Source organism: Squalius cephalus (assembly GCF_949319135.1).
Source record: "Squalius cephalus genome assembly, chromosome: 6".
In the NCBI taxonomy this organism is placed as follows: Eukaryota; Metazoa; Chordata; class Actinopteri; order Cypriniformes; family Leuciscidae; genus Squalius; species Squalius cephalus.
Genome location: NC_137127.1, coordinates 17,161,093 through 17,188,921, shown reverse-complemented (window position 1 = coordinate 17,188,921; position 27,829 = coordinate 17,161,093). Strand labels below are relative to the sequence as shown.

At 38.0% G+C, this 27,829-nt stretch overlaps 1 protein-coding gene and 2 long non-coding RNA genes across 4 annotated transcripts in view; all 3 read left to right on the top strand.

The window, feature by feature from the left end:
- LOC307159833 overlaps positions 1 to 17,715 on the top strand; it is a 272,209-nt gene extending 254,494 nt beyond the window's left edge. Inside the window, exons 1-3 of one of the 2 annotated variants that reach the window (XR_013821454.1) lie at positions 16,883 to 16,997; positions 17,459 to 17,532; positions 17,642 to 17,715. This is a non-coding gene — a long non-coding RNA (uncharacterized lncRNA). Of the gene's footprint in view, positions 1 to 16,882; positions 16,998 to 17,458; positions 17,533 to 17,641 lie in introns of those variants that run through there. The other variant, XR_013821453.1, reaches the window with a different exon arrangement.
- LOC307159830 (ADP-ribosylation factor 4) lies at positions 1,356 to 5,522 on the top strand. Its single transcript, XM_079873472.1, has 6 exons — positions 1,356 to 1,559; positions 2,611 to 2,691; positions 3,028 to 3,137; positions 3,261 to 3,332; positions 3,457 to 3,582; positions 4,872 to 5,522. The coding sequence occupies exons 1-6, from the start codon at positions 1,493 to 1,495 to the stop codon at positions 4,956 to 4,958; spliced, it is 543 nt and encodes a 180-aa protein (XP_079729598.1). The 5' UTR covers positions 1,356 to 1,492; the 3' UTR covers positions 4,959 to 5,522.
- An 8,155-nt stretch (positions 17,716 to 25,870) lies between the features above and the next one.
- Positions 25,871 to 26,751, top strand: LOC307159834. The gene is made up of 3 exons (XR_013821455.1): positions 25,871 to 26,026; positions 26,185 to 26,244; positions 26,443 to 26,751. It is a non-coding gene; the product is annotated as an uncharacterized lncRNA (long non-coding RNA).
- The last annotated feature ends 1,078 nt before the right edge of the window (positions 26,752 to 27,829 follow it).

The window sequence follows — 27,829 nt, the reverse complement described above, 5'->3', positions numbered from 1 at the left end:
CTGACGCTTTGAGGCCACAGTGACACCTTGGTGTGACCAAACAATATGCAAGAGGTTTGTGGACGTGACTTTACAGGTCACGCAGGAAATAAATGACGGGCAATATGGCCAAAATCTTACATCACGGTTTACGTCCTTTAATATCTCCCTAACTGTATGTATAGGTTTACCATACATAGACCTACTCTTTATTCCGGAATATATCCTCTTTATTTTAATTGATCAGTTAAAATTAAGAACTTATTTGATAAGGTTTTTAAAAATGCCCCAGGAAATATCACCTCTTTATGGAAAAGTTTGTTTCTGTTGCTGTCAACATTGGCTTTGGAAGATACATTAAAAATGCAGTTTCCTTCTGTGTACGGATCGTACGGATCTACAATGCATGGCATAAAATGTGGTTAGCCTAATAGTGGATAATTTGACGCGCTTCTGTGTCAAAGTGTCTGTTATCAGCGGATTCTGTTCATGTGTGCCCAGACATTTGAGAAATCCTGACTAGCTGATGTTTTACAGCCATGTCCGGAATAAAGAGTAGGCCTATGGTAAACCTATACATACAGTTAGGGTGATATTAAAGGACATGAACCGTGATTTAAGATTTTGGCCATATTGCCCATCTCTAAGTCATTTATTTCCTGCATGACCTGTAAAGTCACATCCACAAACCTCTTGCATATTTTTTGGTCACACCACAAAGTGTCACTGTGGCCTCAAAGCTTCAGCACTGCCGCTCTGAGCTCGATTGCTATGTCTGAGGTAAAACACGCCCCCCTCATTAGCATACAGAGCAATAAATGAATAAATAAATGTATAAATAAATAAATGTAGACATAAATACATATATACATAAATGAAAGTGGAAATAAATAAATGAAATAATAAATGTGGAAAAATATATAATTATACATAAATAGGGAAATAAAAGTATAAATAGTCATCTATTTTTGTTTTTTTTACATGTCTTTGCATATTTATTTATGTATTTATTCATTTTTAATTTCTGCAGGTTTGGTCCTCCATACAATTTGACTTTTTTTTTTTATTACAACCAAAAACAGTGTATAATAATACAAACAGGAACACATGCTGTTAAATAATGATAATAATTATTTTGTATTAATTTAATTATAAATTAATATAAATTATATTTTATTATTATTTATTGATGTCATTATTACTGCTCAGTAATAATGACATCAATAAATAATAATAATAATTGCACTATTATTATTATTATTCATTTTTTGAACAGTATGTGTACTTCTTTCTCTTTGTATTATTATAAGCTGTTTATTTTGTTCTAAAAGCTGTCATTATGAAAAACTCCTTGTCGGAAGTGGCGTGGCATCATATCTTCCACGGCGGCCGTGACGTGGCATTACGCAAGCGCAGAGTCGACAAGGTTTCTTGACACCAGACGAGCATCACACCGAAAAACTTTAGACATTAGGAGTAATCCCGTAGTTTTGGGTGATTTGTGTCCTTCATCATGGGTTTGACCATCTCGTCGATCTTTAGCAGGCTGTTTGGAAAGAAACAGATGAGAATTCTCATGGGTGAGTATTGAATCTCATGCTAGCTAAGCTAGCGGCGTTAGCCAACTTTCGCAATTCTGTCATTCCCCAGAAAATAACAGATGAAATAGAAAACTAAAACTGACTCCTGGTTTTCTTTACAATGTATCTACATAGCTAAGTCAAGTGGGCATTTATATATAGGCTAAATAGTCTGCGATATGCTCTCACAAGCTTTAAATTTGAATAATTGGATGTGATAAATAATTTCAATGTAAGTTACTGTCAATTCATGAGCAGGAACGGATGAGCTGCTGTTACACTGCCTGTTTACGTTTAGTATCATTTATCTTCGGGTGAAGTGTAAATTATTTAATTGTGTAATGTAGTATAGTGTGTCTTTTTTTCGTGCCTTATACTGTGAAATGTATGACTTAGTATAATTATGTTATTGTAGAGTATACTACTTTTTCTCATAACTATCATGAAACCACCTCACGTTTATTATGGCATTATACTTATACAGTTGTATTGTGTTGTGCTATTCAGTGATTTGTTAATGAAAATATTCAGTGCTCAAGAGTAAGACCTCTCACTTTTTTGGGGAAAAAGTACTTTTTGCTTCACTGAATATTCTAAAAATAATGATAAGTGCTTTAATTTAGTTCTTTCACATTTTTGACCAAATTTCACATGATAAAAACTCAACTTTATGGTTTTGTTGAATAAAGAAAGGCTCTAAATATAGACCGTATTACAATAAGAAAGCTTTAAATATAGCTATATATTATTACCCCCTGGCACATTTTGCTGACTTTTTTACACAATTTTTAGTATAGGTTTCCAACTTTCCATACTAGCATAGTAGAGTTACAGTTATGCTCTTGTTAATTATAGTGTAAAACCCACAATAAAGAGAAGTATCGTTTAGTTCATGTTAAATGTTATATTCCAGTATATTTAATAGAATAGTACAATGTAGTTTATATCCTTGGCCATTTAAGGACATGACATGAGCTCTTTTGAGAGTTTTAAAGTGATGTGACTGCTGTTGAAAACCTCATTCCCATCATGCACTCTTGGTGTTTTACAGTGGGGCTGGATGCTGCCGGCAAAACCACAATATTGTACAAACTGAAACTTGGAGAAATAGTGACCACCATTCCAACCATAGGTAAGAGGACAGGACTGGTAAACATGTGACACCATTAGCTCATCTTTATGATCTCAGAGCAGTTCTCATGGATAGATTGAGGTCATTGTCTTGTATTGTAACAGTCATATGAGTGTTCCATCATCCACTGGGGACAAGTTATGAATTTGTGTTACTTTTGTCTCCCTTTATGATATGTCAACATCCACTGGCTGTCCGTCATACATGTGGTTTCTGTGATTGCCTGATTGTCCTGTCTTGCACCACTAAAGTGTTCCGCCAGTGTTTCATTAAAAAGCAGAACTGTTCCATTATTGTATGATGTGTATTTCTGAGCACTGTGTTTCTATTGGGCAGGTTTTAATGTGGAGACCGTTGAATACAAGAACATCTGCTTCACTGTGTGGGATGTCGGTGGTCAGGATAAGATTCGTCCTCTCTGGAGACACTATTTTCAGAACACACAGGTATGATCTTGATGTGCATTTGTATGAAATATTAATTCACTGCACACTTACATACTATAAGAAACACTTACATAGTTTCTTATAAACTCATTTCTCCTATTCCATTCGTTCTTTTGTCCTCAGGGTCTGATCTTTGTGGTGGACAGCAATGACAGAGAGAGAGTGGCAGAATCTGCAGAGGAGCTTTCTAAAATGGTAAGCATATATAATTGTGAGTGTCTCTAATGGCAGCAACGAATCAGGACATTTGTGGAAGTGTTTTGTTGGCTTAATGTGGTTAAGTTGCCTCATCAGTGTCTTTTCCTGTGCATATTTGCAGTTGCAGGAAGATGAACTGAGGGACGCTGTGCTGCTGGTTTTTGCAAACAAACAGGATCTGCCCAACGCCATGGCTGTCAGTGAACTCACAGACAAACTTGGGCTGCAGAGTCTACGCAGCAGAACGGTACGCACATGCACACTAATGAGACCAGTGTGCTCCTTTACTCTTTAGTTTCGACATAGTCATACCTTTTATTAAACTGCACAAAATCTAAATAACATCTAATTAACATGTATACACCAACGTTCTAAAGTTTGGGGTCAGTAAGATTTTTAAAATAAATGTTTTTTAAAGTCTCTTATGCTCACCAAGGCTAGCCTGGGTTTCCCCATGCTGCCTTGCACGCAGCGCAGTTTTATTCACGCTGCTAGGCAGCCTGGACACCATGGACCAGATTTTCCCCTCAAAAAGGGAACCAATCACAGAACGGGGAGGGAGCAGCAAGACGATGACGACGTCTATGCGACACACTGAAGCAGTTTGTTTATATCTATGGATCCAACATGGCATCAGACGCGAAGTTACCTTTCGATGCAGCCTTAGATAGTGTTCTAAGTAGTTTAGAACTCAAGTTTATTTCGTCTTCTTCCTCGTCGAATTTCTGTCGCTCTACATACGTCATCTGGTATAATTGAAACGATTGGCTATGAGCTACGTACAGGCGCATTTGATAGACATTCGTAGCGCCCAATAAACGGCTCTGGGCATTCGTAAACCACGCCTCAAATACGAGAAAATGAACATGTGGTTCCCAGACCACGTCTCAATGAGAAAGAGGTCTGACGTTAGCCAGGCTACACCAAGGCTGCATTTATTTTGATAATACAGTAAAAAGGTAATATTGTAAAAAAATAAATAACTGTTCATATATATATATATATATATATATATAATATTATATTATTTATTTTACTTAACATATCATTTATGCCTGTGATGGCAAATTTTCTCCAGTCTTCAGTGTCACATGATCCTTCAGAAATCATTCTAATATACTAGTTTGCTGCTCAAGAAACATTTAACAGTGGTGATGCTTAATGTTTTTGTGCAAACCACTGGATTTTTTTTCAGGATTCTATGATGAATAGAAAGTTCAAAAGAACAAAATATATTTGAAATGGTCATCTTTTGTAGCATAACTATCTTAACCATTAATTTAATTCATCCTTGCCAAGCATTTTTTTCCAAAAAAAACCTTACTGACCACTAACTTGTGCATAGTATTGAACATGCTGGACAAAACTGGTGCTACTATCACATTATCTAGGTCTGTTAGTCTGATTTGGCTGGCGCGGAATAAAGTGTTTACATGACATTTAAAAAGATTAAGTAGAGTAAGCTGCATCAACCTACTTATAGGCATTTTTATTTTTTACATTTTGGCTGATTTCCTCTGTCTGGGCTTCTTGCAGTGGTACGTTCAAGCGACCTGCGCTACACAGGGCACTGGACTCTACGAAGGACTGGACTGGTTATCCAATGAGCTCTCCAAGCGCTAGTGGGTCTGCTAGAGGCGAGATGAGGTGTATGAACCAATGGAAAGGCTAGAGACTCCTCTTAGAATTTTTAAGTGTGTGACAGAACTGGAAGCTGGGGAGAAACCATCAAACACTCTGCGCCTGTCTTAGCCTTTCTTTTTTACAATATTTTGTAGCGCAAGTTTATCTATTTCTTTTCTTCTTCTTTTTTTGTTGTAATTCCAACAAAAACAACGTTTAGTTTATTATTTTGCAAGAGGAAAAAATGTTTTGAAGGACCTTCCTTCACTCTTGACTTTTCAGTTTTTCAGAAAGGCCTCATGCAAAACCAAAAACGCTGGAGTCCCTGATCAGTGAGCAGGGTTATTGGTTTTGCTTTAGTGTCCTTAACATCTGACCATCATGTTTTAGCATCTAGCTGAGAATTTCTGTTAAGGAGCTCCCTGAAGAATCTGTGGGGTCAGTAATATTTCAGAACTGCTCTTTACATGTGGAGTCGTTGGGCAAATCAAAGCCATGCCTGTTCCATTAATCCTTATAGGTATGCAACGTTGTAAAATTTGTTAAATCACATTATCCACTGTAGTGGCGTGGAGTCCTGTGGTCCTTCTGAACATTATCCTTGTCTGCATGAGTTTACTTCATTCTGAATCTTGGTTGAAATTCCCCATATCAACAGCACATGGCATGCATGGCATGAAAAGGTTAACTTTCTTTTATTAGGTTAGTTTACTCCCCACAATCCATTGTTGTTTGTGGTAAATGTTTGAGCGACTGGTTTTACTCTCAGAGTCAAAGGGAACATTATGTTCTTCAGCCACAATGATGCAATGATAACATCTCTGAAGTTCTTTCCATTATAATTTAAAGTTGAAATTGATTGATGTGTTTTATGTTTGTTGTAACCCTACGGTGGTAGTTCTGCTTATAGGCAGGTTAAGAATCTATTGTAGGAGTTATCTAAATCTAGATTCGATGAGGAGGCTGGTTATATACTAATCATATGGTCAAAGGACACATAGATTCCACTCCAAAGGAAGCACAGGACAATAGAATAAAGTTTAAATGTAGTTCTTATTCAAATTATTTTTCTTATTTTCTCATTCAAAATTCAATATTTAGTTCAGTTCACACAGCATTAGTGTCATTGATGTTAACAAATCGGCCACAACTTTGAGATCTCATGAAACAAAACAAAAGGAAAAAAATCTTTCAAAGGAAAAAATTGTTACCCTTGAGTGCACTCAAAATATTTTAACTGTCCAGCCACCCCTTCAATACTTAGCGTTAGCGTCCATATCAAACCACCCAATGGCACCGTTGCAGCGCTGTTAGTTGAGGCAGTGGACCAGGGAACCAGGCACCAGGGCGAACAGAGAGGAATCCAACTTCAGTGGAAAGAACACCAGGGATCCGGGACCAGAAGAAGCCTCAAAAAAAAAACCAGTCTACACAAAAATGTGCAGAAAATTAACTAATGTTCAACTAAATGTCCTTTTTCCATCTTTTCATCATTTAAGTCCATATGTTCAATAATACAACTTAAAATTAAAATCAGTAAAATGGAATTGGACAAACAAAAGTACAGCATAGCATAGTAACTCAAAATTGACATACTTGACTCAAACAAAATTATTTCCTTTCAAAATGCATTTTTTTCATTGTACAAAAATTAGAATATACAACAAAATATACCTGTGGGGTAACATCCACTGCTATTGTAGATAGCCAGACTGGTTTTTGTTTTTTTTATCCACTGTAATCCACTGTAATGTTGAAATGTAAACTTTTTAGTCATTTCACCATTTTAGCTTCAAGCTAATCAACATAAAATGATAGTTTTCACTCACCGAGATAACTTTGTTTTACAACAAGTGTTGTCTAATTTTCAATGTAGTTTAACCTCGAGGATATATTTCGTTTTCAATCAATTTCAATCTTAATATTTACTCTGGCTCCCGTTTTTCCAGGCTTTTGTAAGGCAAGGCAAATGGCAGAAAAAAGCAGAAGAAGAACGTTTCTTTGTGCACTGCCACCTAGTGGCGAACTAGATATTGCACTTTACTCTAGTTTTAAGTGTTTGCATTAAAGGTCATTTCAGGACTTTATTGGGGCAAAATTGACAGGGTTACACCCTCCCCCTCTAAACCACATGAGTCCCTGCATGTGTGTTAAACCTGACAAGGTATCTGATGGTCAGGAATAATGTCTTGGAGTTTCCCAAAAAACTGACTAAGGGCAAGGATTAGGGGTTTCCCTAGCTCTTCATAGGTGAACTTGGGTGGGGGATGTCTTTCTCTGTGTGAACGTCTGGGCTCACCTTGTTCTTCCCCACAAATAACTTCTGAGTGCCTTTTAGTAGTTACAGGGAACCTGTTCTGAGCATTGTCCGTGTCGTGAGCTGGTGTCGGATCTGTGACCACTGTGCTTTGCAATATTTCATCTTCTGGAATGTCTATGATGACATGGTCACTTTGGGTTGGGGACTGATGGACAGCTGTATTTGTGTCAAGAGGTGCAACTGAGTGATCAGGAATTGGTTGGGGTTCTGGCGATTTGAACTCAGGAGCCATGGGGTTCAGAGAAGACTGAAAGCCACTGACGGGGATAACTTCGAACTCTTGCACATAGGGTCCCCATGTGGTGAACTGTGGAGGTTCATTCACATAGTAGCCATCATCCTCTTCTTCTCTGTCCGAATATTCGCATTCCATCTCTTGGTCTTGTCTATTCCTCAGGCGCATTTGAGTTTGTTTGCTTTGGTGTGGCACTGAATTAGGAGTAGTCTCAACTGGCAGAAATCCACATGGTAAAAGTAAGTCCCTGTGAAGTGTACGCTGAGGGCCATTTCCTGTTTCTGGCTTGACTACATACACAGGACCACCGTCAATCCGTTTCACAACGATATGGATGGGCCTTTCCCATTTATCGGCTAACTTGTGTTTGCCACGGACGTTGACATTCTTCACCAAGACACGGTCCCCTTCTTCTAATTCAGCAGTTTTCACCTTGGCATCAAATCTGTGCTTATTTCTTTCTCCAGACTTTTTGGAGTTCTCTGCAGCCAGTGCATAGCTTTCTTTGAGTCTCTTGCGCAAGTTTTGGACATATTCTGAGTGAGTTGTATTAGTCTCAGTTAGAGGTTTCAGGCCAAGAATGAGGTCAACTGGCAGAGTCGGCTGCCTGCCGAACATCAGCTCATACGGTGAGTAACCTGTTGCATCATTCCTGGTGCAGTTGTACGCATGTACAACAGGCCTCACAAAGTCTCGCCAGTGATGTTTGTCTTTCTCGTCAAGGGTACCGAGCATGCTGATAAGGGTCCTGTTAAAGCGCTCCACAGGATTCCCCTGAGGATGGTATGGGGTGGTGCGCACTTTCTCAGCCCCTATCAGTGAACACAGCTCCTTGATTGTGTGGGATTCAAAGTCACGTCCCTGATCACTATGAAGGCGACTAGGGAACCCATAGTAGACCAGGAAGTTTTCCCAGAGAGCTTTAGCAACAGTTCTGGCCTTTTGGTCTTTTGTTGGCACAGCTACTGCGAAGCGGGTGAAATGGTCAGTGATGACTAGTATGTTTCTGGTGTCACGGTTGTCGGGTTCAAGGGACAAGTAGTCCATGCAAACAAGCTCTAGCGGGTAAGTTGTTTTAATATTCACCATGGGTGCTGCTCTTTGTGGCGGAGTTTTTCTTCTGAAACAACGTTCGCATGTGTGACACTTCTTCTCAACTGATTCTTTCATTTTAGGCCAATAACATCTGGCACGAGCGAGATTGAACACACGCTCTGGCCCTAGGTGACCAACCTCATCATGAAAACCTTTGAGAGCTCTTTCTCTGAATTCCTCAGGTAAGACGAGCTGATGAATTTTGTTTCCTCTGTCAAAACATTTCCTGTAAAGGACATCATCAATGAGCTCAAACTTATCCCACTCCCGAAGGAGCAACTTGACTTCAGGTGACTCAGCTTTTACAGATTTGAAGTGGGGCTTTTGTCTTTTTTTGACCAAGGTGATGACTTTCCCAATTGATGGATCGTTTCTTTGTGCTTCATGCCAGTTTTCTTTTGTCATGCCAGGTACAGTGTCTTGTCCAGTACCAGTGAATAGATCAGGTAAGGAGGAGGCGTCAACAACAAGGGACTCAGCAAGGACAGGTAAGTGCATGGTTACTGAATGGCGTTGACATACAGCTGAGACTGCGTCAGATGGAATCTCCCCCTCTATAAGGCGTTTTGTCATTGAGTTGATCCGTTCTTTTTCCTGCAGGTACTCATGATCCTCTTGAGGAGCTGCTTGAGGTCTCCTTGACAGTCCGTCCGCATCACCATTAGCACGTCCAGCTCGATATTTGATGTTGAATCTAAAGGTTGAGAGGGCCGCTAGCCAGCGGTGTCCGGCTGCGTCGAGCTTTGCGGATGAAAGGACATAGGTAAGCGGGTTGTTATCTGTTAGGACTGAAAAATCTGTACCATACAGGTAATCACAGAATTTCTCACAAACTGCCCACTTTAACGCTAGAAATTCTAGTTTGTGAGTAGGATAGTTCTTCTCGCTCTTGGATAAGCCTCTGCTGGCATAGGCTATTACTCTAAGCTTTCCATCTTGAGCTTGATAAAGAGCTGCTCCTAACCCCTCACAGCAAGCATCTGTATGTAACACATACGGGAGCTTGGGATTTGCGAAAGCGAGTACAGGGGCCGATGTCAACTTTTCAACCAGTGTTCTGAAAGAGGACTCACACTCAGGCGTCCACTCTGAGCCAAAGGGTGCTCTGGGGCTTATACCAGTGTTGGGTCTCAGGGTTTTATAAACTTTACCCCTCTTTTTAGGTGGATAGTACCCAGCGGTGAGAGCGTTGAGAGGCCTGGCGATTTTTGAGTAGCCCTCCACGAATCTTCTGTAATACCCTGAAAATCCGAGGAAGCGTTTCAATTCTTCTCTGTTTCCAGGGCGGGGCCAATCTTTCAGAGCTGACACTTTATCTGGGTCTGTGTGAACTCCTTGAGCGTCAACAATATGGCCCAGGTATTTCACGGAGGACTTGAAAAACTGACACTTCTCTGGGGATAGTTTTAGTCCATAGCTTTTGAGACGATTAAGCACCTTCAGGAGCCTTGCCTCGTGCTCTTCTAGAGTCTGGGAGAAGACAATGACGTCGTCTAAGAACACCAAAACCTCGTTCAGATGTAGGTCACCAACACACTTTTCCATAAGGCGTTGAAAGGTGCTAGGTGCGTTGGTGACACCTTGCGGCATACGATTGAATTCGTAGAAACCTAATGGACATGTGAACGCAGTTTTGTGTTTATCTTCTTCCACCATTTCCACCTGGTAATATCCAGACTTTAGATCCATCACAGAGAACCACCTTGCTCCACTCAGGGCAGAAAACGTCTCCTCGATGTTAGGAAGAGCATAAGCATCCTTAATAGTGCGGCTGTTAAGCTTCCTATAGTCGATGCATAGTCTGATCTTTCCGTTTTTCTTTTTCACGACAACCACTGGGGATGCAAAGGGACTCTCGGATTCCCTTATTATACCAGCATCCAGAAGCTCTCTAAGGTGTTGTCTGACAGCTTCTCGATCGCTGGGGTGTATCGGCCTGGATCTTTCTTTGAAGGGCGTCTCGTCCTGCAGACGGATGGTATGTTTCACAGCGATGGTATGGCCAAATGACAGCTCATCAAGCGCAAAAACCTCAGGGATGGAGTTCAGTTTATCTCGAATGCGTGCCTTCCACTCCTCTGGCATTGGGGAGTCATCCAGATTGAATGAATGTTTGCCATTTGATGTTTGTGAATCGACTTGTGCAGAGGAGGTCATGGGCATTACACTTTGAACTGCAGACACTTCACCAATAACACACTTTGGAGGTAGGGTGACAGTGTGATCTGTGGTGTTGCTGAGGACTACAGGGATCTTGTTTGAAGCTCTTGTGTTTATGTTTATTAGTGCACACTGAATGAACAACCCACCTGGCAGGAAGGAAGATTCGGGGGGTTCAACGACAAATGTCATATTGGAATTGGCTTTTCCGACTCTAACATCTCCAAAAAGATACATTTTGTGTCTTGCCGGAATAGTAATGGGCTTTTCTCCGTGCAATTTCACTAGGCAAGCTTTAGCTTCACTTTCGCGTACTCGGGCCACATGTTGGAGTAGTACTGCAAAACTGTCTGATCTTCTGAGAAACTTGGATTTGTCATAGCTTATTCCACGTTGGTATAACTCAAGCAAGACATTTGTGCCAATTAAGACAGGAACCTTGCTATTGAACTGGTTCTCAGGGACAATGAGTGCTAAAACAGACATTTGCTCTTCTGTTCCAGTAACATTCTCAGGGAAGGTTAAGTGGACTTCCACGTACCCCAGGTAAGGCACTGCTTGACCTCCAGCCCCTTCGACCTCGAGAAGATTGTGTATCGACTGAACAGGTAAGTCTGACATGTATCTAGAATGAAAAGTCTCTGAAATTGTTGTTACTTGGGATCCAGTGTCGAGAATGGCATCACATTTCATGTCTCCAACAGAGATGTTCGAAGTGCAACGAGGTCCCACAAGTCCAGGCGGCAATTTGCAGCCAGAAGAACTACTACGTTCAGAAGAGCACTCATTGTGAGTCATTGCTATGGGACATTCTTTGTCCTCAGCTCCTGGTCGCCCCAAGGCAGGAGCCTCTAGAAGTTTAAAGATGCTTTGTTGGCTCCCTGCTTGGCCCAGAATTTGCTTCGTTTTTCTTTGAGCTCTGCATTCTTTTTCCGGACGAGGCCTGGATTGGGTTCAAAAGTGCACTTTGCAGCGATGTGGCCATCACCCCCACATTTAAAACAGAACCAGGGCTTAGGTGGTGTCGGAGAATGGGGGTTTGAGTCTCTATTGGAAGCTTGCGCGAGTAAACATTCAGTCTTAGCAGGCAGTTCACTTTGGGCTGGACGGCTCTGCACTCCCTCATGCCTTTCTCCTTTCTTTCCTTGCTGTATTAGCTTTGCAACCTGTATCCTCAACTCTGCAACTTCCTTTTCTAGTTTAGAATCTGTCTCGTGTCTCTTTGTTGCAGTGGGGGCAGCTTCAGGTTCGAATACTGGCATGCTCATAACTGAATGAACATGTACAGCAGCTTTCGTACTTCCAAGGTGCTTTTTCATGCGATCCATCTTTGCTGCTCTCCTATCCTCCTCCGTTCTCAAAAGCAACAACAATTCTGGGAATGAGGGGGGATTGGGTTTCCTGTGTTCGAGCTGCAGGCCAATGATCAGACTCTGGTCCCAGCATCCCCTACAGAACTGCCGGAGTAAGTACTTGTCAGACTCTGCAGCTGAAACTCCCCCTCTGGTTACGGCTTTGGTGAGGAGAGTCTGGAGACGGCCCAAATAGACAGAGGGTTTTTCACCTGAGTTTTGGTTAGAGCCCAGGAAGGTAGCAAATAGCTCCTCTCCATCTTCAACCACTCCAAATGCTGACTCGAGCTGGGTGAGGTAAGCTTGGGGGGTTGCATCCGTCCCAAGCGGCTTAACAATGTCCGCTGCTGGGCTGAGGAGACTCTCCAATATTCTCCTTACTTTCTGTGAATCAGAGACAGACACGTCCTTAAGAAGTAGGTCTACCTGAGTACGCCAGGAATCATAATCAACTTCTCCATTTGGTTTTGGCAGCCGCCCCGAGAATGTACGGATCCTGCTTTGACTGTAGCTAGACGGTGTGGAGTCACTGCGAATGAAATGTTCAACAATAACTTTTTGGACATGAGGTGGGTTAACTGTGCCTTCATCAAGAAATGGATTCCTTGTAGCAGTAGTTGGGATGTTTCGGGTGACTGCATCAAATGGATTAGCAATATCATTGTTGGTTTGCATATCACCATCTGCACTGCTACCATTTGTGGAGACAGCAACAGGATTTTCAGAGGGCTGTAGCTGAGTATCTGGGCTTTGCGGAGGGGCAAGTTCTGTCTGGGGCTGGGCACTCTGCAGTTCACTTTGAAGTGCTTCCCAAAAGCCAGCTTTACTAATTTCAGCAAGAGAGCTCAATTCAGCTAAACATTTCTGAGCGAGTTCTCGTCCTAGTTCTTCTTGGCATAGCTCACGGACTGTCTTGACACACCAGGTAACTGCTAGATCATTGGGACTGGGCAGGCTACCTAGTTGTACTGGGTCGAGTCTGGATATTGTTCGCTCTGCTGTGTATTCAATAAGTGCACGGCCTCTGGGTTGTTCTGGGTCATTGGGAACTCTGACTACTTTCTTAATGTCCCCGTTAACTTTAAAGAACTCTGTAATGTCATCATCAGAATAGGCTTCGTCTATGCCTGTGACATATAGACAACTAGGCCCATGCACATTAAACTGATTGCAAAGATCCATTTTGTAGTAAATGCGATCTTAGTGTACTTCAGCTTTGGGGTGGAGTCTATTTTATACACTGTACCAACCTCCTGGCTGGCTCGCCACGACTGTAACCCTACGGTGGTAGTTCTGCTTATAGGCAGGTTAAGAATCTATTGTAGGAGTTATCTAAATCTAGATTCGATGAGGAGGCTGGTTATATACTAATCATATGGTCAAAGGACACATAGATTCCACTCCAAAGGAAGCACAGGACAATAGAATAAAGTTTAAATGTAGTTCTTATTCAAATTATTTTTCTTATTTTCTCATTCAAAATTCAATATTTAGTTCAGTTCACACAGCATTAGTGTCATTGATGTTAACAAATCGGCCACAACTTTGAGATCTCATGAAACAAAACAAAAGGAAAAAAATCTTTCAAAGGAAAAAATTGTTACCCTTGAGTGCACTCAAAATATTTTAACTGTCCAGCCACCCCTTCAATACTTAGCGTTAGCGTCCATATCAAACCACCCAATGGCACCGTTGCAGCGCTGTTAGTTGAGGCAGTGGACCAGGGAACCAGGCACCAGGGCGAACAGAGAGGAATCCAACTTCAGTGGAAAGAACACCAGGGATCCGGGACCAGAAGAAGCCTCAAAAAAAAAACCAGTCTACACAAAAATGTGCAGAAAATTAACTAATGTTCAACTAAATGTCCTTTTTCCATCTTTTCATCATTTAAGTCCATATGTTCAATAATACAACTTAAAATTAAAATCAGTAAAATGGAATTGGACAAACAAAAGTACAGCATAGCATAGTAACTCAAAATTGACATACTTGACTCAAACAAAATTATTTCCTTTCAAAATGCATTTTTTTCATTGTACAAAAATTAGAATATACAACAAAATATACCTGTGGGGTAACATCCACTGCTATTGTAGATAGCCAGACTGGTTTTTGTTTTTTTTATCCACTGTAATCCACTGTAATGTTGAAATGTAAACTTTTTAGTCATTTCACCATTTTAGCTTCAAGCTAATCAACATAAAATGATAGTTTTCACTCACCGAGATAACTTTGTTTTACAACAAGTGTTGTCTAATTTTCAATGTAGTTTAACCTCGAGGATATATTTCGTTTTCAATCAATTTCAATCTTAATATTTACTCTGGCTCCCGTTTTTCCAGGCTTTTGTAAGGCAAGGCAAATGGCAGAAAAAAGCAGAAGAAGAACGTTTCTTTGTGCACTGCCACCTAGTGGCGAACTAGATATTGCACTTTACTCTAGTTTTAAGTGTTTGCATTAAAGGTCATTTCAGGACTTTATTGGGGCAAAATTGACAGGGTTACATTTGTCATGCCATGTGAAATGTTTTGCTCAGGCGTGTTTCTTGAGCTTATCATTATTTGTGTCTGAATCTGACTCCGAAATGCAAATTTAATGTATTGATGAATTCCTTGTCTGGTTGAAATGGTATGCTTTCCTGAACTGAGGTGTAACAGATAAAATCTATTTTACCCTATTATCATGACAAATTTGTTTGTGTATTATATGTATGATATTGTTTTAGAATAAAACATAATCGTGAACATACTGTGTTGAATGTTATAAATCTATTTTGCTCTTTAAATGCAGACTTTAAATTCAGGTGTCACACTTTTTGGGAGCAAAATCATTTATGTATAAACATCCAAAAGTCTTTTAATGTTGATAGTAATTTTCTCAACAACACAAATCTGTAAATTTCTCAGTTGTATTTCATCTAAGTTGCATTAATGCATCAATCCAGCAGATGGCACCTGGAATTAACATCTTCAGCCAACTCACTAAACTGTAACTAAAATATTTGAAAAGGATATATTGATAAAGAACACTAAAAAGTTAATATAAATAGCACTTTGTGTGCATTTACAATATTTTGGTTTATTTTATAGATTACATCTATCAGTATGTATTTGCAGTAGAGAGAGAGAGAGAAATAAATCTTTCTAATTACTATACAGTAGTTACATGAGTCATGTCGTCTCTGTATTGAAATATTTTTTCCTTGAACTGGAACTCTTTTGAAAGGATTTTCAAAAAAGGGTAAATAAAAGTCATAAAAATAACTCGAGTATCTTTAGTGCATGCAATGAGAAACATACTGAAACCAAAACAAAGAGCGGAATAGAAACTTATTGCCACCGTTGTAAACTAAAACTACCACAGCCACAGTAACTGCCCCCTAGCGTGCGTTTGTCTCTTATCAGTCATGATTAGATTTGGGTGTGGAGATGATTCTAGGACTTTCCAGGGCAACATCTGCACACGTCACAGGTAGGAGGGTGTTGAATTGTTTATTTTTTGAGCTTGGTCAATTTTGTTAGGTTTGGGAATAAACTCAGACGTCCGTGAATTAGTTTTACAGGTCTGTGGTGATTCCTCTGGAGGACGCCTTAGAAACTGCTGCTACAGTTCACCTCTGAGTGAGTTCACGTAGTGTAACAGCGCAGCGCTTCTGGGTTGTACGCCAGAACGTAGGCTCACTATTGGCCAGCATCACACACATGACCAGCGTCGGCCAGTGGTGAGCCTACGTTCTGACATACAACCCAGAAGCGCTGCGCTGTTACACTACGTGAACTCACTCAGAAGCCCACACAGAAGAAAATGAATAGTTGAATAAAGTCGTTATTTTTGTTTGTTTTTGCGCAAAAGTGTTCTCGTCGCTTGATAAACTTATGGTTGAGCCACTGTAGTCACTATTTTAAACATTGTCTTTACTAACTTTCTGTCTTTACTAATTTTCATTTTTGGGTGAACTAGGCTAACCCTTTAAGATACATCAGTGAACTGTACATAGATAAATGTAATAAAAGCTTCAGTTACATTGTCGATTACATAATGTATAACTCCATATATAAAAAAAACTCCATCTCCAGTCCCATTTTGCTGACCTTGTTTTGTTGTTTGATTGTTTTATAGACTGCAATGTAATAACCACTTTCAAGGCCCAGAAAGGTAGTAAATGCATCGTTAAAATAGCCTAGTCCATGTGACTAGTGGTTCAACCTTAATGTTATGAAGCGACGAGAATACTTTTTGTGTGCAAAAAACAAAAATAACTACTAAAGTGAAGTCTTATGCAATCACCTCAGAAATATTTCAAAATGAATCATGTTGTGGTAAAGGATCCCCTGTTTGGTTTCTGTGGGCTTGGTTTCGGTTGGTTAGGGAACCAACAGACAAAGCTTCCTATAAATCTTTTGGTAACACTTTATTTTACTGTGTCCTTGTTACTATTACATGTAGTTCCATAGTAATTACTATAAATTGTGCATAATTACATGCAACTAACCATAAACCACACCATATTCCTAACATTAAGTAGTTGATAGTAATTATTACTCAGTACTAAAATAAAGTGTAACCTTTTTTTAACCCTTAAACGCATACCTCAGGTCTTTAGTGACCCGGGTTGTCATTCACTACCCTCCTCCTCCTCATTAAGTTATAAACAATATAACAAGAAAAAAATAAAAATGTCTTAAGACAAGTCACTGGTGTTGCTTTCTATTTACTAAGAAACTGAGCCTGGTAAGGAGAGGGAGGTGTTTATACAGGAAATGCTGTAGGTTATTTAAGCGAGAGGAAGCAGAGATCAGTCTTTTCTATCCTGCAGACTGTTGTCTGAGATGGAGCGGAATGACTTTACTTGTATGCTGTGATCTAGTTGCAGTCTGGTGAGTGATCATGTCTATTTTTTGCTTTTTAAAACTTGCAGCAGTAATAATTGCATAATGTTTTAATCATTTATCTTTTTTCTGTGACCTCTTTACATATTAAATAGTAAGGGCGTTGTCCTTGAGGAATATAATGAATAAAATCTCCACCCGTTTGTCAAATTAAATCACAATCCATTGAAAAAGTTCTGTCTAAGAGATCTAGAGACCTACATTTTTTATTGTCTGAAGAAAACCGAAACTGAATGGGGGAGAAATAAAAGGAAAACACTTCCTGGTTGACTGACAAATTCTTGATTATTTGTGATTACATGCACAGACTTATCAAGCTGATTATATATATATATATATATATATATATATATATATATATATATATATATATATATATATATATATATTTGGATTTAGTTAATAATCAATGGTATTAATGTTATTTCTCCGTCTCCTTTCAATTTTAGCTGCCACCAGATGACTGCATACAAGTCAAGACGTCACGCTGCCGAAGGATCTCTTTTGCTTGCGTTTAATTTTTGTAAGTATATTTCACTTTAAATTCTTCTTTCTTTTTTTTTACTGAGATCAGATGGAAGTTTTAGATATAATAATGTTGTCATTTCATGTTTTGATTTTAAGGAGGAGAGGAGGAGAGGAGGAGAATCTGCCAAGGGATTCGGCACTCGGGTCCACTGCCCTGTTCTAGTGCATTCTCTGGCAACATTGGATGCCTGGCTGGGGTCCAGTGGACCTGGAGTGGGCAGCACCAGACCCATGACCTGCTGGCGAAGCACCAGTACACTAGAAGCAACCAAAGACAAAACCAAAAGACAAACCAAAGACAAACCGAAGACAAAGACAAAAACAATCCCCTAAAAATGTTTTTCTTTGGTCGGCTTCTGGTTGTCTGTTGCTTGGTTACAGGTTATGGGGATGACCTGCAATAAAACCAACCATGTTTTGTATAAAGGCTGACTGCAACTTTTTCCCAAAAAAAATAAAAAAATAAAAATAAAAATGGAAAAACCTGTTGAACTAAAATGAATATCTGTGTTTTATTTTATTTGAGTAGCTTATACGCAGTTTGGAAAAGTATGGAATTTGATTTGAGTAATTTTAAGGTCTGGAAAAGTATGGAAAAAAGAAAGCTGAGTATGGAAAAATATTTGCATTTCCAGACTATGGCTCCTATTTAGTTTTCTATAAAAGAAAATTAAGAATTGAATGAAAATAAATGTATCATACAAGAAGTCTGTTTTCATATCAGCTTAGTGATTGTCAAACATGACTGAATTAATTCAAGGTGCACTTTTTCATTATACAAAAATGCAGGTTATAAGCGTTTTTGGTTTCTTCTCACAATATTCTTAGCATGGTATTACAGAGCCTCTAAAAGGACCTTTGAAAAAAAAAAAAATATATATACAGACTTTAGTGTGTGCACGAGAAACCATTAATCTTAGTGTTTCGAACATAAAAATATTAAAATTCGGGGGGATTCATACAACATTTGGACCCCATTAACTTCCATTGTTCCATTTTTTTGGTCTACCTTCATTTAATCTGAGTTTTAAACATGCAGATGTCAATGACATTTTATCATCCACATTTATGAACATTATCTTTATAACCCCTTCTGCTCATAATCCAGAGCAGATATGAAAGTAACCTGCGTATTCTGTGGCCAAAGGTGTAAACAAAACCTGACACCACAAAAACCCTGCTGATCTCAAACAGAGAAAGAAATCCTAAAATAGCATAAAGCAACTACAGAAACACTTTACAATATAGTCTCATTTGCTAGCTGGCATTATTTAATGCATTACCTAACATGAACTGACAGAGTAGCTTAATATATTTACAGCATTTAGTAATCTCTGTTGTGCATTCATGTTATTTCACAGTACATTCACAGAGAAAACGTTTGATTTGCAATCAGTTAACATTAATAAATGATGAAAAAGTATTCTTCATTCCTTATTAGTTCATGCTATGTTAACAAATTGAACCTTAGTATCGAAAATTCTTCATTTTGTTAGAAATCATGTGAGGGAGAGAGCTGTTGAAATCATTTCCTGAGGATGGGCAGACAGAAGAACAGAAACTTACTGAGAAATCAAAACCTATGAAAACCAGGGAAACAGCAGTTCTCAGATCAGTTGAGGGCGGGAACAGTGTACTAGTATAAATTACAGAGACGCATTGATGACACTTCATGAGAGCCTCCTGCTGACGGATTAGCAGGGTAAGAGATCATTCTAACAATTATTATTATTACTTATTATGATTATTATTTAGAATAATGTATTCCCTAAAAGTTTTCCTAAAGTGTTTTCTATCATCAAAGGATTTTGTAATGCAAATTTTATTTTGGTGGGTTGTCGCTGTGTAACCTGGAATCTGAATCCTCTTAACAGGTTTATGGTGGTTCCTCTGTGGGAGACGCCATGAAACCTTGAGTGATCTCGTCGCACTAATGTGTGAGTATACCAGATATTTCAAACTTTTTTTGAGCTACTTTAAAAGACATTAGTGAACTAAACATAAACAACACCTTGCAATGTTACATTTAATGATTTATTTAAATGCATTATTGTTAATTGTCATACAATTTGTATTTGACAACATCTGCAGTTCCTGTATCTGAATGGTTTTATTGTTTGTTGTAGCATCATGAAGGCGGATCTCATCTCCTGCTGCCAGGGGCAGGATCATCTGGCCCACCACTAATCAGAGGGGAAACTCTCTACCTCTGTTTTACGTTGGTGTACAGATGCGCAGAGGCCAGCACCGTAATTTTACGAAGCCTGACATCTTGGATGAAGCCTCAAGTCTATGAAAAAGAAACCAGTACCATTGCATGTAATGCTAAAAATGAACCTTAAGTGAACCTTTCTGCATTGCTTGGTTCAGCTGGTCCGGGGCCCAGCTCATAAAACAAATGTAAGAATTTGGCAACAATTTTGCCAATTTTGCCCCGGAACAAAATGTAACAATAAATAAAAATAGTAAAATTCGCAACAACTTCATATTGTACTGTTGTTTTTTGGCCAATGTTTGATCAATTTGTAGCAACTAACCATAGCATTGTTATTTTTAGATATTGCAATTAAAGAACATTCGAAAATGAAATCAATGGTGAAACAGTACATCAATATAAACAGTGTGTATATTATATAAAGTATTGATGTTGTGATGGATTTATTTATTTATTTATTTTTAAATAACATATGCTTTTGAATCCTATATGTTTCCAAACCCTTTGGGGGAAAAAAACTCAGTCAGGGTGTGTGTTAGTGAATCATGTCCAAATATAACAAAAGGGGAAGTGACTAGACAGATGTTTAAATATATAAACTCATGACTTAGACAAAGCTTCTACCTAGCAAGGGTTTGCTGAATAAGAACCAATCACATTGTAGGAAAATTATGCAATGAATCATGTCACCTTTGCCATGCTCCTATTCTATAAAAACTGTTGTACTTTTTTTGCTGGTGGGATTCTCTCTGAAATTGGTCTGAGATCCTCCGGCCGTGATTAAAGCATATTCGAAGGCGTTGTCTGGAGTCTGTTAATGCTGTGCAGCAAGTTAGTGAGTGAAGCTTAGACGCTTTGATCGTGTCATAGGAAAAGGGACGAGACGTCGTCCGACTCGAAGCCAGTTGTCGACTGTAGACGCAATGCTAGAGTATAAAGATTATTAAGTGTCGACTGTAGACGCTTGGGTGTCGATTGGAAACGCCCCAGGTAAATTTAAGTCAGGTGCGAAAGAAGAAAAAAAAATCTACCACAATGCAATCAACAGCTTTCCAGAAATAGAACTGCCATAACCCTCCACAAGCAGGAAGCAAAACATGATTAAAACACGACCATATATGCCACTGTCAATCACTCTTTTATTAGACTATCTTTGCTTATTATAATTTTATATTAAGTGTCTTTAACTGTAACATTTAAATGAATCACTTGATACAATGCAATTATTGTGTACATACATGATTTTACATTGTACTTCTGTTTTCCAATACAACTGTAGCAGGTGCATGCAGATAGGAAGACGTGGATTCAGAAACTCCCTCTAAACAAATATTTACTTGCACTTTCTTTTCTGTGAAAACATCTAAAATCTAATTGGCTGCTGCAGGTCACCATATGCTTGTGAGTTCTTTGAGGAGGTGTGAACAGTTTCTGTAGGAAGAGTATAAATAATGGATGAAGATCCACTTCTCCTTAAATAAGGCTGCAATGCTCCAAAACTTCAAAAAAAAATCATCAGCATGGTAAGCTTTTTTGAACGATTTATTTCAATAAACTTAGAAGCATATGATAAACAATGTTGTTATTATTGCAAATCAACATTCATCAGTAAGTATGCAAGTTTTGTGTGGGTCGGGTCCATATTAAATTATGTGAAAACAGCCAAATACATGCTTTATGAAATGATATGCTCTGTTTAACATTGTAAGGTAGAAATTAGAATTTTTAAGCGATGTTAACATTGTTACAGTAACTTTTCCAAAATCGAATCAGACTTAGTTTACTTTTACAAGGTTTTTGTGTTTTTTTTTTTGTTTTGTTTTTTTAGTTTTTGCAGTAAATAACATCACGTTATCTAAATCATTTATTTGTGAACCTAACTTCCGTAATTTTCAGCAATGGAATGCAGCGAAGTGTCACTGCAGATAAAGTAGGCTTTAAAAACAGGTCTTGTAGGTATGACCGGCAAATGGCACTATATATCGGGACTTAGAATTTAATTTTAATGAGTAATTAAAATATAATGAGATAGCATCTGCTAAAATATTATGGTAGATATACATATATAAGTATATGTTTGTGCATCCACAGTTCAGGCTGTTGTTTTGTGTGCACATCTGTAGAGAATGTGTTCATCAGAAGAATTGCCCCCTATCTTAGGTTTAAGGTGGAGCAGAACACACACACACACACACACACACACACACACACACACAGACAGCAGTCAACATTTGAAGTGGATTAAAGAAGTTAATCATAGTTGTCCTAAAGGCAAGAATGGGTTTTGTTCAAAATTCATGTATAACTTTGATGAAAGGTTTTAATCCACTTCAAATGTTGACTACTGTATGCAATATAAGTACAATTTTATTAGAATAAATGTAAGTATAATAAAAATATAAGTATTCTTTAAAAAATAAGTTGAAAAAATGCAAATTGATGACTATAGCAAACGCACAGACTATGTGGAAGAAACTATGTGTACATAAATTAATGTTCTATAGAGCACTCCACCTGAAACCTGAGATAAGGCACTTCCTCTTACAAACAGTGCGCACAAAACAATAGCATGAACTGTGAGTTAAAGGTGGCACGCACAAAAAGAAAATGTATATTTAACTAAGAATATATACATAGAATGTATATGTATCTACAATAATATTATAGCAGATGCTTTCTCATTATATTTTGATTACTCATTAAAATTGAAAAAAAAAAAAAAAAAAAAAAAATATATATATATATATATATATATATATATATATATATATATATATATATATATATATATATATACTGTATATATTTAGTGACAATGCCTGTCCTCCATTAACAGATATCCGAGGGGAGTGATGAAGAGGATAACAGCGATGATGATGGAGAAGTTGATGTACATTCTGGAGTAAGCGTCTGTTGCCAAGGATAGATTGCTTGCAGTCTTTGACTCATAGTAGGCTGGATCCACAAAAAAGTGTATTTGCTGATATAAGCCTGCATATATTTGCTAAATTTGCTGATATGTACTGTATCACTGAAGCAAACACACATCTTCTGTTGTGACATCTTCGTGGCAAACCTGACACGTATGATTTCCTCGCAACAATCCTGCTGTTATGTGTAGGACCATCACTTTTCTTCAGAAAACCTCAGCGTTTGTGTCTGTTTGTGCAACACTGAAGAAACGATGGGGAAAAGAATGAAATGTTCATGGAGAGGTGATGACCTGATGGTTAAAGAGCTGCTGGTACAGAGGTGGAAAAATGTGAGCCAGTTATTTCTGTGATTACAAAAATCTTCCATCGCCATTGTGCCATCAAGCAACACACATGACTCCAAAAACTTTTAAGCTGGACTGATTGTTTCTGCATGTATACTCTCTGTAGTTACAGCAGTCAAGCATTTGTTTGAAATACAAACTGGACGGGCATATGTACAGTATTTATGAAAATGTTTTACATTGCTTTTTTACATTGCTATAAATGGAAGGCCAATGCCCATTTAAGGCCAGATGTATTTGTTATTGTTACATGTCCACTAGGATACACTCTTAAAAATAAAGGTTCTTTATTCCATGGGACAAAACTTTCCAACTTTCCATTGCACAAAAGGTTCTTTGTGGAAAAAGGTTCTTTAGATTATTAAAATGTTCTAGAAAAAATGGTTCTTTTAACAACTGTTCAAGGTTCTTTAGGGAGCCAAAAATGGTTCCTCTGTGGCATGACTGCGAAACCCCGTTTTATAACCTTTATTTTTATGAGTGTAGGGTTCACAGGCCCTCTGATTATATAGACTGGCCTGGTAGTAATCCGGTGGATCAAATATCTTACTAACTGTGGCACTGTTGCAGTGCTGTTAAACAAAAGTTACACAACATTGGGTAACTTATAGTAGCTGTATTGAGAAATTATCTCATACAAAACTGTCCGAATTAAAGGACCTTTAGATCTAGCCAGAAGTGAATCCGCTAATGCCGTTTTGGCATCAGCGGCTTTCATTGAGTATAGCCCACTTGGTTTGTAGCAATTGGGACATTAGTTCTTCGTACAAATACAAGACTTTTTACAAAGTCTTTGTGAATGTGCTAATGTGCTACAGGCAACTCCCTCTTAATAAAATGTAAAACATATTTTGTCTGTGTGTGTTTCTTCCCCCCCCCCCCCCCCCCCCCCCCCCCCGATCTAGCCAATAGTTTAATATTTTATTGTCTATATCATGTTGTTTGGCTCCATTTTGAAGACTTTGGGTAAACGAAAGCATTCTAATTAAGGTCCATAAAATGTAAGTTAATTTGGTATTATTTTTATACCATTGTAGTATTTATTCATATTTTGAAGTAGCTTTTATTATAATACCTTTAATTTTTCAGTTTTAGTTTACTGTAACAACAATGGTTAATAAATGTTTTTGTGATGTAAAAATCATATCAGACCTTTTTTATTATTTTTATTACAGCACCCAGTCTTTTTTGATATGAGTCTATCAGCTTGGAACATCTTAACTTGGGAATATTTTTCCATTCATCTTTGCAAAAATATTATGAATCTTCCGTGCACGGAATTAAAGTGTCATGACCAATTAAGATTAATGTATGGTGTAAGTATTCTTCGTTCTTTATTTAAGCTAATGCAAATGAAACCTTATTGTACTGTATGACTAATACTGTCACGTTCACCGTCTGTCTCTGCACTACATTACCCAGGATCCTCTTTGGTACACCTGCACTCACTCTCTCCGGAAAACTAATCACACACCTGTTCATCATCAGCAGCCTCATCAACTAGCACTATAAAACACTCACCATAGCCCCAGTTCATGGTCAAGCCTCCAACAGGAATAGACCATGAGCTGTTGTCTCCTGAAACTCTGATGCTTCCAAGATGTAACGTATACTCACCTGTGAAACACTAACCTCTGTGTCATTGTTCTGCTGTCTCCAGGAATCCTGTTTGATTTCCTATTGCCTGTGATCCGTTGTTCTCCCGAGCTTCCAGTGTTTCCTCCGAGCTTGCTTACTATTGACTGCATCTGAAAGAGAAAAGACAAGTAGCCTATTTATGAACTGTGACTGTTTGGTATCTACAAACCTGAAGTGAACATGCTTACCTGCTGTCTGCCCTGCACCGAGTGATCTTCACTGAATCTGCATTTGAACTCACTGAATACTCACCTTGCACTATTGTCAACTTGAATAAAGCTGTGTTTGGATTCACTTATCTCTGTCTCCGTGCCTGTATCCTGACAAATACTGACAAGTACAGTTTAAATTTGAGAGCTGTTGAAATTTCCCAAGTCAGATTTCTACCAGCCCCAATATTTAATATTCTCAAACAATATTTATAATTAAACAAGTGTTCTGATCCTAGAAAGGGATGCAAAGCAATTGGTCAGTGATGCATCCCATTGGCATGATTGGGCGGTAGCATATCAAAAACGTACCAATGAGATCAAAAGAGCAAGAAAATAAGAGAGATGACTGCACCACCACTCATCACACAAATTAAATACTTCTCAAGGGTTTATTTACAAGGTCTTTGCAGATGATGTTCATAATTTCAAAAGAAACAAGTAAAGAAGCTTGAGTGGATAAGGTCAAAATAACAAAGATAAAGTAAACTGGTAGTAAGGAAGTCGAAATAAATCTATCAAGTAAACAACAAAACTCTTCCCTGACTTCCTTATAAACCTGAGAAAAGGGTAAATAGCACCCACCTCCCTGCTTCTCAATCAATAACAAAACTACAACACATCAACTTTGGCTGCCACCACAGCAGGAGCAACAGGTTTTCTTAAAACAATATAGCTCAGTGTCTTTCTTTGCACAACCAGTTCCTTCTGCTTAAATACAGGCTCCTCTAGACTAGAGGATAGGGAGAAGCGCAGGAAAACAACATTTCCCAGCAGGCTGTTAGCCAGCAGGAGAAATATCAACACACACATTCACAATAAAATAAAACAAAAATAAATATATGACCTGGGACATAACAGTCAGAAAAATGTGTTATCTTAGCAAAGAGGAGTTCATTTTAGTGGATATTATATTAACTAATGAAGTATTAACAAAAATGCTGTGTCATTCACCAAGAATAACAAACCCGTCCTGTAGAGGGATGGGCAGACAGAAGAACAGAAACTTACAGAGAAATCGAAACCTATGAAAACCAGGGCAACAGCAGTTCTCAGATCAGTTGAGGGCGGGAACAGCGTACCAGTATAAATTACAGCGACACACATTGATCTGTCCTTTATGAGAGCCTCTTGCTGATGGATCAACAGGGTAAGAGATAATTTCTCACAATTACTATTACGAATAATGAATAACTTTAATGAATAAAAAGTTTTCTTAAAGTGTTTCACAATGAAAGGATTTTGTAATGCAAATTTTATTTTGGTGGTTTGTCGCTGTGTAACCTGGAATCTGAATCCTCTTAACAGGTCTATGGTGGTTCCTCTGGAGACGCCATGAAACCTTGAGTGATCTCGTCACACTAATGTGTGAGTATACCAGATATTTCAAACTTTTTTTTTTAATCTATACTGTAAAAGACATTAGTGAACTAAACAAACAAACCTCGCAATGTTACATCTAAATGACTTCTTTCAAATGCAATATTGTTATATAATTGTACCAAATGTTGGTATTTGACACCATCTGCAGTTCCTGTATCTGAATGGTTTTATTGTTTGTTGTAGCATCATGAAGGAGGCGGATCTCATGTAAATCCTCGCTGCCACGGGCGGGGTCATCTGGCCCAGCAACATTCAGAGGGGAAACTCTCTGTTTTGCGTTGGTGTCTAGATGCGCAGAGGCCAGCGCCGTAATGCTGCGAAGCCTGACATCTTACGCGAAGCCTCAAGTCTACAACAAAGTCTATACAAAGTGAAAAACCAACCAGAAAAAAATCCTACCAATGCATAATGCTAAAAGTGAACCGAGAAACCTCTTTGACATTGCTGTCTTATGAATAATGCTACAAATGAAAAGTAAACTGAAATGAAGAAGTGTCTTTTTTGGTGAAATCTTCTGCATTGCTTGGTTCGGTTGGTCCGGGGCCCAGCTGATAAAACAAAAGCCCCGGAACAAAATGTAAAAAAAAAAAACCTAAATAAAAATAGCAAAATCCGCAACAAAAGTCCATATTGTGCTGTGTTTATTTTTTGTTCATTTGTCCATTTTTTTATGATGTGTTTACTAACGATAGCACATCTTACAGTATAGGCCAATATGGGAATATTTTTAGGGATTATATAAATATAATAATATATGCACACACATGTTATGTAAACACAAACACTTTTATGTTAGATGTGATAAATCACGATTAATCGATTTGACAGCTTTAATATAATAATATATAATAATTATATATATATATACACACACACACACACATATCTATATATTGTATGCATGCAATTTGTATAATATTCAAAGTACAAATTTCTAGTAATTGTGCAGTTAATTCTCATATTGTATTTTCAGCAAGTTTTAGAATATTCAATCGCAAGTGTCTTAACTGTGAGTGTAAATACAATTCAGAAAAATAACATTTAAATGATCATTTTGCAACAGTTTTTGCTTGAACATATCAAACATATCTAATAATTTCTGTAATACATTTTCATTTTGCAACTTATAAAGCATTAAAATATGTATTCAATTTACATATTAAAACTAGTGTTTGAAATGGCAAAAGTAAATTATAATTGAATTATCATTCTCATTTTGCACCAAACGTTGCACAAATGTAATGGAAAATGTAAATGTAAATACAGAAATGGATTGCCATTTTACCTATTGCATTGTCATTTGCACATTATTACATTTCAAATTGAATATTGCTTCCATAGTCTTGTAGTATCTTGACTAAGAGACACAAAATCATTTAATCATATTCAAGAAACAGCAGAACAGATAATTCATCTCTTCCGTCAGCACTTAATAAACTTTTTCTTAATCTCTCCCTGTTAGCTTCTAAACGATTTCTGAAACTGTATTGCCTCTTTATGATAAATTAGTTGTGTTCCTCATTTTGTAAGTCGCTCTGGATAAAATTGCTTGCTAAATTAATACATGTAA

Coding starts and splice junctions, on each gene's coding strand:
- LOC307159830 (XM_079873472.1), top strand. CDS start 1,493: ATGGGTTTGACCATCTCGTCGATCTTTAGCAGGCTGTTTGGAAAGAAA. Junction 2,692..3,027: donor GACCACCATTCCAACCATAG/GTAAGAGGACAG, acceptor TCTATTGGGCAG/GTTTTAATGTGGAGACCGTT. Junction 3,583..4,871: donor AGAGTCTACGCAGCAGAACG/GTACGCACATGC, acceptor GGCTTCTTGCAG/TGGTACGTTCAAGCGACCTG.